General features: G+C 33.7%; 1 protein-coding gene across 1 annotated transcript in view; it reads left to right on the top strand.

The window, feature by feature from the left end:
- HFM1 (helicase for meiosis 1) overlaps positions 1–12,871 on the top strand; it is a 38,172-nt gene extending 25,301 nt beyond the window's left edge. Inside the window, exons 24-37 of the mRNA XM_063344290.1 lie at positions 2,483–2,568; positions 3,507–3,590; positions 4,651–4,808; positions 5,514–5,617; positions 7,108–7,263; positions 7,692–7,787; positions 8,164–8,282; positions 9,134–9,216; positions 9,395–9,504; positions 11,000–11,098; positions 11,564–11,624; positions 11,873–11,978; positions 12,375–12,532; positions 12,805–12,871. Of these exons, the coding sequence (XP_063200360.1) occupies positions 2,483–2,568; positions 3,507–3,590; positions 4,651–4,808; positions 5,514–5,617; positions 7,108–7,263; positions 7,692–7,787; positions 8,164–8,282; positions 9,134–9,216; positions 9,395–9,504; positions 11,000–11,098; positions 11,564–11,624; positions 11,873–11,978; positions 12,375–12,532; positions 12,805–12,871 (1,487 nt within the window). The remainder of the gene's footprint in view (positions 1–2,482; positions 2,569–3,506; positions 3,591–4,650; positions 4,809–5,513; positions 5,618–7,107; positions 7,264–7,691; positions 7,788–8,163; positions 8,283–9,133; positions 9,217–9,394; positions 9,505–10,999; positions 11,099–11,563; positions 11,625–11,872; positions 11,979–12,374; positions 12,533–12,804) is intronic.
- The last annotated feature ends 2,149 nt before the right edge of the window (positions 12,872–15,020 follow it).

The following is a 15,020-nucleotide window of genomic DNA, read 5'->3' as shown; positions in this document are numbered from 1 at the left end:
GGATCTCATACACAGTAAGATCACAAGTTTCTAATAATCTGCATCCTATCACTGTGTCCTGGTACTGGATGAACTGGCTGGAAGTACAGACTTTTGAAAAGGAATTCAGAAATTTTGGAGTCCTCTGTATTACAAAAATGTAGTTACACTTGTTTGAGGTAATAGTATAGCTTTCTGCTTTGATGTCTGGTCTTACCATACCTTCACACTTTCAGAATTCACAGTAGCATTCTCTTTATTTCTTCTTTAAAGATAAATCTACACTGTACAGAACAGTCTAGTATAGACGTCTGCAAATTAGAGAATAGCTGAGGCAGAAGATCCCTGTGGTGTAGTACATTACAGCCTTGCCAGCTCAGGTGCAGAAGCTGCATTGCTTCCTTCATGTGGAATCAGAGCAAGGGACAGGGCTGGTTAGCTTGTGCGCAGCACAGTACACTCTGGTAGGAATCAATTTCCAGTACTTCTGGTTCTGTGCCGATGTGCACGCAGTCATCTGAGGAGTCTGCCTCCTGTTCAGCGTTTTTAGGGATTAGGATAAGTGGAATAAACATGGCACTTGCAGCGTAGACAAATCCTCTCCTGTATACGATATTCAATAGAATAAAGTCAGTTTTAGTTTTTTTAATAATAGAAGTGCTATATATACACGTCTTGTCCTGTTTTCCTTTTTTTTTTAATTTTTTCCTATGCTGTCATTGCTCTTGCAGCATACGTTACAAAGAATTGCTAACTTTCAAAGTTCCATTTGTTCCGCTCACAAGCTTCTTTTGAATCATCTGCTGACAGTTCACTTTCTTTTCCCGAATCAAATATTGAATTGATGCCTGTATTATGAAGTCTGATTCTTGACCTCTGTCATGCTATGGCAGCTAAGCCTATTCTGTGTCTTTGTGAAGTGAATTGTTTGAGCTCACACAAATTTACTGATACTGTGTATCATATTCAGAAATCCCTAATTTTTAAACTCTTATCTCAATGTTATTTTTTGAATCTTAAAAACGCCTTAGTAATCAGTATTTCCTTTATAAGAGTGACTGTTCTTTAACTGACATTTGGCCTTACTGAGACTGAAGATTTAGTTGAATTCTTAGTGCATTTCTACAACTATCTCAATTTCTTACTATTGTCCAGTAATGATGCTTCCTCTTGTTGCTGTATGAGATGCTTGATTTCTGTTTGCCTGTTCTGACAGACAGATAATGATCAGTTGCCATCCAGGATTTTATCACCTTTACTACTTGTTCAGTTTGATTTCCACCTCCATTTTTTTTGCTTGCTCAGAAATAAAGACAAAGAGAAAAAGTCTTTTTTATATCTTGTATTTTTTCACTGGTGGAAACCCGTCTGCCACTTTAGGAATTACGACAAAAGAACTAATCTTCAGCTTCACTTATAAAGAAACAAGGCAACCGTTCTGACTGAAGTAGCCACAGAAATAATAAGTAAGAGTCTTCAGGCTGTTCTCAGAGCTGCTGCAAAGGAGAGGGGAGATGGTAGATGCTTTCCCCCAAGTCAGACCCAGAAGGTGTTCAAATATATGTAAAAGGAGGAAAGGTCTTCTGTTTCTCTAACTCATTAAATTCTTGAGTTGAAATGAGTCTTTGCATATAATATTGCTATAACATCTTCCAAGAAGCAACCTAAGAGAGAGTGGTTGAGAGGTTTCACAATTAATTTTCAGATTTTTTTCTGATTCTATGGAATTACATCTGAAGAATCCACATACTCATTCTAAATATTTGGTACTATCTTTTACCTAAAATTATTGCAGTTATTGTAGTAGGCTGTAGCCCCAAGTAAGGAAAACGCCTTTTCATGTGCTGTGGTGACACTAAATCTCACTGGAAGTTTGAAAGAACGGGGAATCATGAAGAAGAATAAGATTGTATGTGGAATTCTCTGCCAGTGTGCTTTTCTGGCACATAAAGCCATAGGAAAATGTTTTCCTAAATATGCAAAGATTGTGGTGCAAAATATTTATTGTAATTTTATTTGAATGAATTTCATTTCATTACTAGCTCGCTGAAAAACATTGAGGTCCTTATGACTTTAATATAGGTAAATAATTCCTTGGATAGGGAAGAAAATTCTGAGGCAAAGAATGCTGTGTGACATGCTTTTTCAGAACACATTTCCTGACTCTTGTAGAAAGTGATTTAAAATCTGTTTTACTCTTAAAAATGTAACTAAAAATTGTCAGTTATAAAATATAAAAATATACTGAATATTATAAAAAATACTGAATATTTTAATGTTTGATTTGTATTGCATTTTTTTTTCTCTTTACTAATGGATAAGTGAAATTAAATAATACTAAAGTATTTATCAACTGGAAAGAAATCTAGTGATTGCTGGGCAAAAAGCTGGGACAAACATACTACTATTTCTGCTTTTGTTTTACCTGCTATACTGCAGTTTTTGAGAATAATTTGAGATTAGTGATTGTCATTTAACAGCATAAAATTTAAATTTTTCACAGGTGTATCACTGTCAAATGCTATGGTAAATGCTGGGCTGACGTCATTTAAAAAAATAGAGGACACAAATGCAAGGGAACTTGAATTGGTAATGTATTATTTTGTATGCAGGTAAATATGATATGGGAAATATTGAGTATTAATACTGTTAACAGCAAAAGTTGTATGGTTAATATGTATCTGCTATGTGATTGTCAGCAACATTGAGTGTTTTAAGTCGTTTATTCATTTGTACTATTTAATTTTTTTTAAAAAGTGGCTACTGCCGTTTTTCCCTTAAAATGTGTATGATGTTTCGTTCCAGCAAATTTCATGTGGATGATTTAACTGATTGGGCTGATTTTGGAAAGCAGTTGCTTAAATACGTAGAATTTCATCATTAACGTGGCTTGAAACAAAGGACAATGTGCATTTCCCTTTTAGAAGTGTTAGAAAAAAATATAAAAGGGAATGTCTATTTACAGTTTCTCGTAATGTATGTTAATGATGAGAATCCTGATTTTCCATTACAGCTAGTTTTAGTTAAAGGTAGTTATAGAATAAAATTCTAGGACAAGTTCTTTGGCTCTTGGCTTCTTTTCTTGAGGAAACTGTTTTTCCAGTATTCTGGAAGATAGAACGGATTTCTAAAGGAAATCTTACTGGTTTTTTTCTGGTTTGGCTTCAGGAATTTAATTTCTCTCTTCTGTCCCCTTTCGCAGTTTTCCTGTTATTTCATTTGTTTTGACTAAATCTTGGGCAGCATAAAAGAATTATCTCATATAAAACCTGAGCAGTCAGGTTTTGAGGTCATCGGCTAATTCATTGGCTGTTACCTGAACTGAAGTGGTAGCAACATGAAAAAGTATTGGAATTTTCTTTTGGTTATGTTGCTGTTCTGGGCATCGCTGACAGCAGAGAACCAGGAGTAATAAGGGCTTTTGTTGATAGCGTAATTACTGTGGTGACTTTGATTCCTTGAGTTTACGTTTCTGTTGGCATCTCTGATCAACTGAATATATCAGCAGTTAAATTGAATCTTTGCAGATTTTAAACAGGCATCCTCCTTTTGGAAACCAGATAAAAGAATCTGTTTTGCATCTTCCAAAGTATGAACTTGATATTGAACAGGTAAATGCTTTTCTATTCATTTTAGGGTTTTATGCTGACATTATTAAATGAAAGAGCAAATACTGACTTAAAGAAATCTTGATCTTTCGCTGATAGATTACACAATATTGTGGCCTCGTTCCACCTTAGCATGTATAATCAAACTCTTAAACATCAAAGGAGAGCCTTGTAATAGACATTCCCTATAATACATTGCTGCAACACCCTCATTAATAGCATTTTATGTTACAGATGCAAACCGGTGTATTCCACTTTCTAGTCTGAGAGGTCTCTTCTATATTGAATATAAACAAACGCTAAAGACAGAAAAACATCCATATAAAACTTAGGGAAGAAGCATTAATTCATGTTTGTTTTCTATGTCAGACTTAGGAATGTAGAGAACCAGTAAATTATTACATTAACCTAGCTCGTGCCCTTTCAAAGGAAGGGTGCAATTCCATGTGCAGTCAAGAGCTTTGAGGTTCTGATACGCATTTGGTCTTTAAACAGGTCACATAGCCACTCTACCTTTCTGAAATGCAAAATTTGGAAAAAAAAAAAAAAAAAAAAAAGCCGTAAAGTGTGTTGTGAAGTTGGTACAAGTGAAGATACCTTTGAAGTTAAAAAAAATCAATAAATGTGTGAAATGGTATTGTTACAACAATCAGCTATATTTTAGTTTTTCATTTGACATAATACCAGATGAGTATCTCTGAAATTATTCTCAGAAGAAAGATTTAACAATCATAAATATCTTATAGAGGGATGTTGGGATGGCAAAATATATGTAGTTTTCTTGTTGTATCTTTCTCTTTGCATTGAACAGAGGAAGATTTTTCAGAGACTTAATGTAGACTGTCTTTTATTCTCAATACTTAATTATTAGGATATTCAGATATAAGCAAGATAGTGCTGTATAATAGTGTCTCAGAACAACAAATAAAAATTGTACCACAAATTTAAATTGCTTGAATTGAACTTTCGTGCTTGTATCAACAGTTAAAAAAATCTAGAAGGACATATATTTTACTTTGTGGATTTTAACATTATGTCGTCTTCTATAATCATTTTTTCCTAGCTTCCAAAATACAGTGATACATTGGCTGAAATCTTAATAACCATCAAATTAACAAACTATGAGCAGCTACAGACAAAGAGAACAGCGACAGACTTTCACTATGTTACATTGGTCATAGGAGATGCTGACAACCAAGTGATATTTAATCAGAAAATTATGTATGTATGATCAGGTTTTTCTGCCTCACATCTTTTAAGGGTGTTGGCTTTTACTCCTTTCTGTGACTTGCAGTTTTTGCAATATTTTCTACTGATGCCAAATGATACAAAATTATTCTTTATCCTACAGCGTTTTCTAGTCACTGTTGTTATTTTAAATGCTGCACAAGATTCAAAAACCCCAAAAACATGCCAGTGTGCTTGTCAGTACAGAGTGTATGTGTAAATATCTGTGCAACGCTGATGTCATGTTATGGAAGTCATAATTTCCACGTAAAACAAGTAAAATACCTATTAAAAAGATACATTCTCAAGTTGCTACTTACTCTTATTAGCTATATTTCTTTAATTCTATCATATCGTCTAAATTGTTTTTCACTCAGAGATGTAATTAAACTCTCCAGTTGACAGGATATGCTTGGAGCAAATGAGAAAAGAGACACAAAATATTTTCCAACTGTGTGACCTTTATGTGAGTTCTGGCCAAAGTCTGGCGCTTTAGCAGCACTGAAACAGATCTGCAGGATCCTGGCTTTCTTATGGCTATAAATCATATATTATTCAAAGGCTATTCTTAGGCCACTTACCAAGAAAAATCCAAGAACTAAAACCAAATAAACGCTCTTTCACTTTGTTACAGGTGCTACGGTATACAGTCTTGTTTTCATTGTACATGTGTAACAAAACTTTACTGATACATTGCAGGGATTCTGCGCTGCTGAAAACTGGAAATTGGATGAAGAAAATTGAAGTGAAGAGAGCTCTTAAATCAGAAGACATTAGTATAAATTTAATTAGTTCTGATTATGGTAGGTTGATTGGTATGCTTTTAATATTAAAAAAAACCTGCATAAAAATTTTGCATAAATTTTTAAAATACTTTATACCAAGCCAAAAATATAATAAAATGAACTGATCTGGATACAAAATTCTATTACGTATTTTTTACTGGGTGAGTCTTAATGACATATCTGTTTGTCTCATTTACTAGAACATTAATGACCTGGGAAACATCAAAACTGTTACTAGGAGATAGTATTTTGCTCTGTTGATACAGATTAGGATTGTCTTTTGCCCTTTGCCTTCAAGTTGAATTAACTTTCAGTATGGATAACGTACCAGCTTGATAGGTTATTTATCCTGGGAAGAGCTGACTTTGTGAATGGTAGGTTTTGCATTATGAGAAAAAAAGTATTAGATAGGGATTCATTTCCACTTCAGTAGCAAGAAATTCCTACAGTGGAAAATCTTGGGCCTTGACATGTGTAGATTTAAACATTGGTCCCCTCAGTGTCAATTTCCATAGAATTGGAATTATAGCAGCAGATGAGGAGAGACAATGATGACCTTGAAACATAGAACTTTGAAATACAATTTAAAAATAGACTGGTTGTATTAAATTCTGACATCGTGCCCCATCTGTAAAGATTGCTGTGTGCTAGATTAACTGAAGTATATTTGGTGCTTCCATGATAAACGCTGAATATCAACACTATTCTAATAATCAAGCCTGGAATAATCTGTATTCCTATGGCTAAACCTGTGGCTTAGGGGGGGTTTCTAACTAAACAGAGATGAAGAAAAAATTGAGGGTTTATTACTGCTTGGCTATCTACACATTGTACTGAGTTTGGTAAAACTCAACACCACAGTTAATTTCTCTGAAATGGGCAACAGTGAAGTTAGACTAAAAGCAGGTTTTCCTAGTCTCTATTTGTTTTAAAGTCTGCTTCTGTTTCAGACTTGAAGGAAATCTCTCATTTTTTTAAAAGCTTGTCTGGTTTTCCAGCAATATTTGCCTAATGAAAGACAAAAATAGTCTTTTTACAAATGATGTCTCATAGTCGTGTATGAATCTTAGTTTAATTAGAAACAGAACCATTATTAGCATTCAACTTCAAAAGTACTATCAACGTACTCATTTTACTCCTTTGCCAGTACAGAACTGTTGACACGACTGTAACAGGCTATAGTACAATTTTAAAATTTTATTGGTAGTGCAAAGCCATAGATAAATGTAGTTTTAAAACAATACAGAAAAATTCTGTTAAAGGGACTAATGTTGTTTCTCATCTAGTAACCATGTCTTTAATACTGAAAATGTTTGGGTTTTTTAATCTCCGTCATAAACAATCCGTTCATATAATTGTATGCTTTCAATGGTATGTTGTCTTAACAAATTTTCATGATCTTTTAATAGCGCTTATACTTTCTTAAACTCTTTACAAAACTGAAGGTAATCAGTAGTTTAAAAACGGTTTGAAGGAATTTTAAATATTTTTGTCTCTTTTTTTCAAAGTTGGTCTTGATATACAGCAGACGTATGCTGCCTTTTACTTAGCACAGAAAACAGTGGGAAGTAAAGTGGTTACAAATCAAAAACTGAAAGCTGAGTCTTCAGTGGATACGTATCATGGCTGCCCACAAAGTCTGCCAGCAGCAAAAGTAGATGCAGGTAAACAGTCAGATCACAACATCTGGCTAATGCCAAAGTCAGCAGAAAATTGAATTTTGCTTTCAGTAGAGACCTAGATCTTTATTTATCCATACTGTTTCTTTCTAATAATAAAAATACAACACTGCTGCTACCACTTATCAAGTACTACAGTGCAGTTCTTTGATGAATTTGAAAATAAGAAAAATCATGGATGTTTGGTATCGAATATTACTGCTTGAATTTGAGAATGTGGTAGTGCCTCTGTTTTTCAGTAGCGTTGATTAATTTCTTTCCAATTACACTGTTTGAGCAGCCCAAAGCTTTGTTGAGGGCAACAAAATTCTAGTGACCCATGTTACTTCTAGCCCATCTTTTATTGCATGAAGTACTATCTAAAAAATACATATGAAATAAAAAATGAGCATTTCTGTATTATATTTATCTAGCAGGCAAATCTAAACAAGAGATTACCTACAAGAAATATGGAAACAGAGAATGCAGCCATCGCTGTAAAAATAAAGATATGTGTGGACATGACTGCTGTGAGTTTCATTAAATCTACTTTTTTGTTACTTTTAGACAGATATAATTTAGAATAGTTTCATTTATAGCAATAGCTAAGTTAACAGAAGCAATGTGAGTCAGGCCTGAGTTGTTGCTACAATGCAGTCATAAAAGCAATAATAAAAAGCTTTTTTGATGGCACTACAACGATTAATAATATTCTTCAGAACATCTAGCATATGATTTATATATAAATATTGGTATGTTAAATCTTTTAATTAGTGTGTTAAATTTTTTAGGATTTTTTTAATAACATATACTAAGCATAGTGGCAAAGCTTTCCATTGATCTGGAAAGAATTAAGATTTATCCTTTCTAAACTTATCTGAAGGTTATTTTAATTCCTTTTCTCAGGTAAAACTGGAGTCCCTCCAAAGTCTGAGATGAATGGAGATTCAAAGTTTTCTTTGTACCTAGCTGATTTAAGGAGCAGGAACTCAATTTTGTCTGTACCCCCAGTAAAACGGTTAAAGGTTCAGTTGAATGCAGTCAGTCATTGAATAGATGTATTTTAATCTGTAATGTATTTGTATATATTGTTTACAGAGAGAATTTTAGAACTAAATACGAACATTCAAGTTTGTCTTTTCTGTGTGGAATGCAAAAAGCAAAGAAATACAAAGGTACCAAAGGTCCAGGAATCTTTGAGAGATTCTGCTGCTCTTGGGAACATTTACAATGAGCCACTTCTGTGCATGTACTCTTTGTTTTTACTTTTATGGCATTTGATAGATTGTGGTGGGTGAGGTACAGAGGCATCGTTGGAAGGTACTGTACTGTGACTTGGTTTCAGCAAAAAGTGATCTGTGTGAAAACAAATAGTGGTGTTTATCAGAGTAATGCTACTAAACGATCTTTTTGCATTGACAGGTAGATCCACTTGTTTATAAGACAACCCAACCACATTAGTTTTTAATATCGGAAAGAATTCATGACTTACAGTTTATTCCTTTGAATGTAGTACTAAACTGGTTCATTCTGAAGCAAAAATGGCATTTGAGATATTGGATATTTTGTGTTTTATTTCCTCCTCATAGTTTTGTTTGTTTGCAATAGAGAATGATTTAGCCTATAGCTAATAGAGATGAGAGTTAGTGATAACCAGTCTGACTTTGCCAGGGTACTTGGATAACTCCGCTAGAAGCATGTAGTTCAAACCTTTTTAACTGAATACGTTAGATTAGCAGGCATCAGAAAGATTTTGCATATGACCTTTAAAAATTATTCTAATGATACAGTATTAATGATGTCATTAAGATTGTTAAAAAACAATGAGTTTCAATCTGTTTATATCTTATCAGTTACAATAATCTGCTTTCTTTAGATGCAGATGTTAAATCAAGCTCAAAATGTGGATCTCAAACAATTTGTTTTTACACCTAAATCTTTGTTGCCAGCATTGCCAAGGTACTGATTAATATAAGTAAAAGAAAAAAAAAAATCTGTCTTATTTTAGATAGTACGTTAAGTTGTAAAAACTGAAAACTGTTTTCTGAATAAAGTGATTTTGTAACTTTCTGCAACCGTTTTACTGGCATGTCATTGTAGGGTTTTTTGTTTGTTTTTTGGTTTTTTTTTTTAATAGGTCTAGCAATAAACAGTTGTCTTCATCACCTTCAGTGGACCAGGAAGATAATGTCAACAGCTTAGGAGTATCTCAGAAACAACTGCAATCCTGGAGTTGTGGAAAGAGTCGTGAGTTATTGCTAATGTTTGAAATTACGATTTTCACTGTTTTGACTTGAATATACTTGTAAACTTCAGCAACTTGCTGAAATCACTCCAGCAACCAGTATAGCAGTATAGAACACTGAATGTATAAGGCCCTTAATTGTCTGTCTTGCTGGTGTCAGTAAGAATTTCTAGTGTAGATCTAAGCATCATCTAAGTGTACCTTTCCATAAAACAGTAATGACTAAATCCAAATACATGATGGTCCAAATCTGTAAATACTTCCTGAAAGGTATGACTGTAATGTATTTCCATTGAAGCCACTTGCAATACAAGAGGTATTTTACCCCTATATATACATTTTCTTGTTTTCCCTTTCTGCTGGAAGATGTTAGTGAAATATAAACTTTTGTTGGGTAGTTGAAAAAATGTGACCATTCCATAACTGAGTTCATAACTAGTAAAAATCTCTAGCTGGAAAAAAATTTCCTTTTTTTGTTTCTCTTCCACTGAAAGGCCACAAATGTTTTTACATTTGGTGTTAAATGACCAGTCTTTATTGTCAGTATATAACGAAGATGTTCTCATCACTGCATGCCTTTTGTCATTGTATTTAGTGACAGTGGATTGATGTGAATCAGATCTTGATTAATTTCGCTAATAAATAGCAGCTGCAATGTTTAGATCATACTCAGACAAATAAGAAGCACTGTGCTGAAATGAATTGAAAGTTCTTTAGTTCATATTGCCTTAAGTGTTGGCAGCTATAGTGCATAATTTCATTTTTACTTAATATTTTGATGATGGGATTGTAATCCTATTCCATTAATGCTTCGTATTTTCCTGACATACTAATTTACCTGCTATAGTTGTTATCTAGTCTTAAAATGGAAGAGTGTTGCATAGCCATATCATCAGTTGCTGGGGGGTGGCAGTGAGTGTATTATATGACGGTGTTAAAAGAATAAAGTAATGGAAAGACAGATAGATATTCCAGTATAGCTATAGTCTATGCTCAAGAACATCTTGAAGCGAATCATACAGGATCAAGGGGATGTAGTAGCTATTGCTGACTAAAAACCATCTCTGCTGAACAGTAGCAGAAAAAGTAACCTTGGCCATATTGATTGGGCTGGCTCTATTTAAAAAAATGCACCAGAAATAGTTGTAATGCTTTAAGGCATCAGTTCATATGATTTTTATAGGGTTAACTGCATCTGTAATATGGTGTCTTTCCATTCTGTACCAAAAAAAAATGTAGGTAACTAAGAATATACTGTGAAATTTTAGTAACCTAAACCTATAACTTATTTAAAGTCTGCGTGTCTGTGCAATAGATTGAATAACTGGTTGTAAAACATAGAACAGGTTTTGTTGCACTTGTCCATTACAAGTGTATTACAGCTTTTGGAAACATTCAGTGTTTGTGAGTGAGAAGAGTCAAAATACAATGGCATTAAAAAAATTTGTTTAGGAATCTTTAATTCATAACTTGAGTGATACAGGCCTTGTTTTTCAGATGCTTTGGATGTGAACTTTGAACTGAGAGATGATATTTGGGATGATATTGATGATGAGAAATTAGTACTTGCTAGCAACTTTGCCAGTAGAGAATTAGGTAAGGTTATTTCAACAAAATTCTTTGTTTCCTACGTACGAATTATTTTACAGGCTATTGTTTGAGACTAATTTATTATAGGATATAATGAATAGCACTACCTGAAATTTTTTTGTTGATTGACTTTACTGCCAGGTTTATTACTCCACCTTGAATGTCACCTATATTGAGACAAATCTAATATGGAAGGGAGAGTTGAGAAAGTTGTAATTAAAGTTTTTTTGGATGGCCTGCAACTGTATATTTGTTAATTTGTCTTACTGCTTATCTCTGCTTATCTTTACAGTAGCCCAAAACCCACAGAAGAAATATTTCAAGTGTTAAGAGATTTGATTCATTTTCAAACTATCACTTATCATATTATGTAAAGTACTTACAAGGGGTTTTGGCTGGTTTGTGACTCAGTTTTTAAAACTTCCATTCTTTTCATTCTGGAACATGGAAATATCTGCCTTCAAATTCCAGATGAGTGTGAGCCACTTTGCCAGTATACAAGAAGCAAAGCCACAAATGACGTTTCAAAAGAGTAAGCATTATGTAATTTATTACAATTTTATTCAGTTAAAAATATGGTCTGTATTTTAAATGTATAGAAGGTTATTCGCTAATAAAAGTGAGTGAAATTTCAACTTCTAAAAAAGGTATGAATTGTTGAATGACTTGAAACTCTTTTGTGTGTGTGTGGACAGAAGTAAATAGAAAATCCTGAACTGAAAAGTAAATAATTTTGCACTTCTTTAAAAATACTTGAATTATTCACCTTGATATTTTCAGTTCATGCCCATTACAGGATGAGACCGATATTCATTTCTCAGTTGTTTCTGTGGTTAATAGCACATCAAAAGTGAATTTACCTGTACAGAGTGGGAATATAAATATGGTGAGTAATATATTTCAATAATAGAATTTCCTGTAATTACGAGTATTTCATATGTAAATATATTTACCATATCTGACTTATGAATCAGTTTGAACATACTGAATTTCTGAACCTGTCTGTATTGTCCAAACATGCATGCATCCTGTGTTCACTGTGATATTCATGATACAAAGAACTAGGACTTGAATTTACTTTATATAGCATGACTTCAAAACTATTTACTCAATTTGATTGTGATTCTGCAAGTCATCCGAGTAGATAATTATCATGTGCTTGGTCCTTGTCAAATACCATAATATCAATATAAATATCTGTACTACATACTGCAGCAGTCTGGCAGTTTCTCTTTTGGTTAGATATTTTGGCCATGTACACTTTTTAACATTTACATTGCAGTTCAGTTTCCAAGAAAAAAAGCATTCGAGTCCTTCACAAGAGCTGAAAAACATAGAGTGTTCTTCGATCTCAAAAATAACCTCAGACTCTTCTAAATTCACTAGGAAAGAGGATTTTTTTATTTTCACAAAAGAACAGGAAAAAGAAGTGGATCCCAGGTAATAAAAAGTTGTGCATGTTTTTCTGTTGCTTCAGTGTTCCAGTGCTTAATTCTTCATGGAACACAGACCTTAGGTGATGTGTTAATTTATAGCATTCATTTTAAGAAGGTGAATTTTCACAATAATAGTAGTAATTAGCTTTTCTTAGAAAGGAAAAGACTTGAAAATTATTTTGCTTATCTTGTATCTCTTGACTATAGTTTGTATAGTTCATAGGTTTTAATGTACTATACCTAATTTAATTTTTTGGTTTGCTTAATCTTCATTAGATACCTTCTTGATGATGAAATCAATGATGTCAAGCCCTTTCTTGGAATATTTGATGACATTTTGTAAAACATAAAAAAAAAAAGCATTGTAAGTGCTGTGAGAAAAAATTTACAGTCATTTTTATCGAGTGAAGCCTTCAAATCCAGTTAAGAGAATTTTATTTCTGTTATATAGTTATTTACCAATAGCTGGATTGATGCATAGAGTAGATAATAACAAAATTGACGGCTAATTGATGGAATTCTAGGTATATCATCTTATTTTGAAACGTGCTTAAATATTTGTTTGTTGACCTTGCTGTTTTTCTGGATTACAAAGAAAAATATTGGAATGTGTTAAAGGAGAATGGTTCTGAAACTGAGGGTGCTTTTATGGACAAAGTAAAAATCACATAAGGGAAAGTACGCTGTTTATTACATGCCCTGCTCACAGGTACTCTTTAAATGAATTAAAGACTCTTACTTCAGAAATTTCTTAATGCTTTTTGGTTTTGTCTTTCAGTTTCTCTAGTGCTGAATTTTTCATAGCACTGATTCTGTAAAATAAATAGATTTACAAGTAAAAGTAATAGAATGGTAAGTTATTCTAGACTCTACTCCTTTTGACAGTGCTATCAACTCAATAAAAAAGTGCAGCTTCCTTCAAGCAAATGTGTCTCAACAAACCAGTTGTAAATTGTCTATAAACAATATTCTAAAGTTGTGTTTGGCTGTTCACTTTGACAGCCGAGGTCATAAAATGGACATTAATGTGTCCCAGCACAGGTTTAGGCAACCACGCATTGCATTTGGATGTCTTCTTGTAGCTCTAGTGTTTGAACAGTAGACCTTGAAAGTTCAATAGTTGTGAAAATACATGATACTGCCTAAAATCCAAGAGAACGTTAAATTTCACTGTTAATTATTCAAAATCTGTGGAATTAAAATGTTAAAATCACACATTAGCTTACCTTAGCAGTCTGTTCTTGCAATGTTGTTTGTGGCGTAACCATATACAGCCATATACGTGTTTTGTTGCACTACCTGGTTTTATTTTTCTCAGCTAGTAACGTTTTACTAGACCCCAGTGGTTCCTTACAATTTTGACTTCCTGGTATAACTCTTTCTCCATATGAAAGAATGGCCGAGCACAAGCAGCCTCAACACTCACCACTCTGTTTCTGACTGTGCAAATTCCAGCAGGACCAAGCTTATAACTCACTTTGCTGTACCTCAAATATTTCATTCCATCTGGAAGTTAGTAGTATGTACGATCTCTTTTTGTCTGTCTCTCTCTTTTTTTTTTCTTTTTTTTTAAATTTAATTTCAAAACTGAGGTAACTCAGAATTACAATGCTACTGCTATGTTTGGCCCAACAGTCCTAGTCCTGTACATTCTAGTCACCTCCCAGTTCCTTGTCAGGGTGAGATTTAAGAATGCAGAGTGCCAAATGTCATTTTAGGTGCCCCAGAGAATCTTCCCTTGGTTCTATCTACCATGCCAGAAGAGCAGGAGTCTCCCACATGGAGATGTTCCTGGTCCTCTAGGGCATCTAAGATGGTACTTGATGCCAATGTTTGTTTAAGCACCTGACTCTCTCCCTGCTGCTTGAAATACACGTTATTTTTTTTCCAATTTATAGTTCATATTTACAGAGGATTCTTTAATTGCCTTTGTATCCTGCTTTTCCCTGGGATTTTAGCTTTCAACAACTAATTGAGCTGTTCCTCAGTTTCTTCAAATTTGACAGAAACTTTTAAATGGCAACACAAAGCTGAGCTTCAAACATGGAAAAATAGAGGAAGGAAACAATTAATATAATATTGTGATTATATCATTTATATAATCTTGTGATTATACAACTTGCAACTTTCCAAAACCTCACTCATCTGCTGGTTGCTCAGGCCTCGCCTGCAAACCGGGCGTGCATCTGGTGGCAGGTGCTGTGCTTTTTCCTGCTAGTCTGCATGAAGCTGCTGCTAAAGGTTCTGACCTGTGAGGTAGAGACTGTGGAGAAAGTTGGTTGTGCTTAGGTCTTCATAAAAACGCATAAGGTAAGCTTCTATTTATTTCTTTGTACCAAGGAAGTATCTTTTTGAGATGTTTTTTGGCCCCATTTCTACCCTGAAGATGTATTTCCATTTTTCTGTGAAATATTTTGGTAGTTTATATAATGTCTAGAAAGTTATAGGCATTATTGCCGATTTTGCTTCATTTTTTTGTATAGTCTAAATAT

Source organism: Chroicocephalus ridibundus, chromosome 8 (genome assembly GCF_963924245.1).
Source record: "Chroicocephalus ridibundus chromosome 8, bChrRid1.1, whole genome shotgun sequence".
Lineage (NCBI taxonomy): Eukaryota > Metazoa > Chordata > Aves > Charadriiformes > Laridae > Chroicocephalus > Chroicocephalus ridibundus.
The sequence above is the reverse complement of the archived record's forward strand: the minus strand, read 5'-3'. Positions and strand labels throughout refer to the sequence as shown.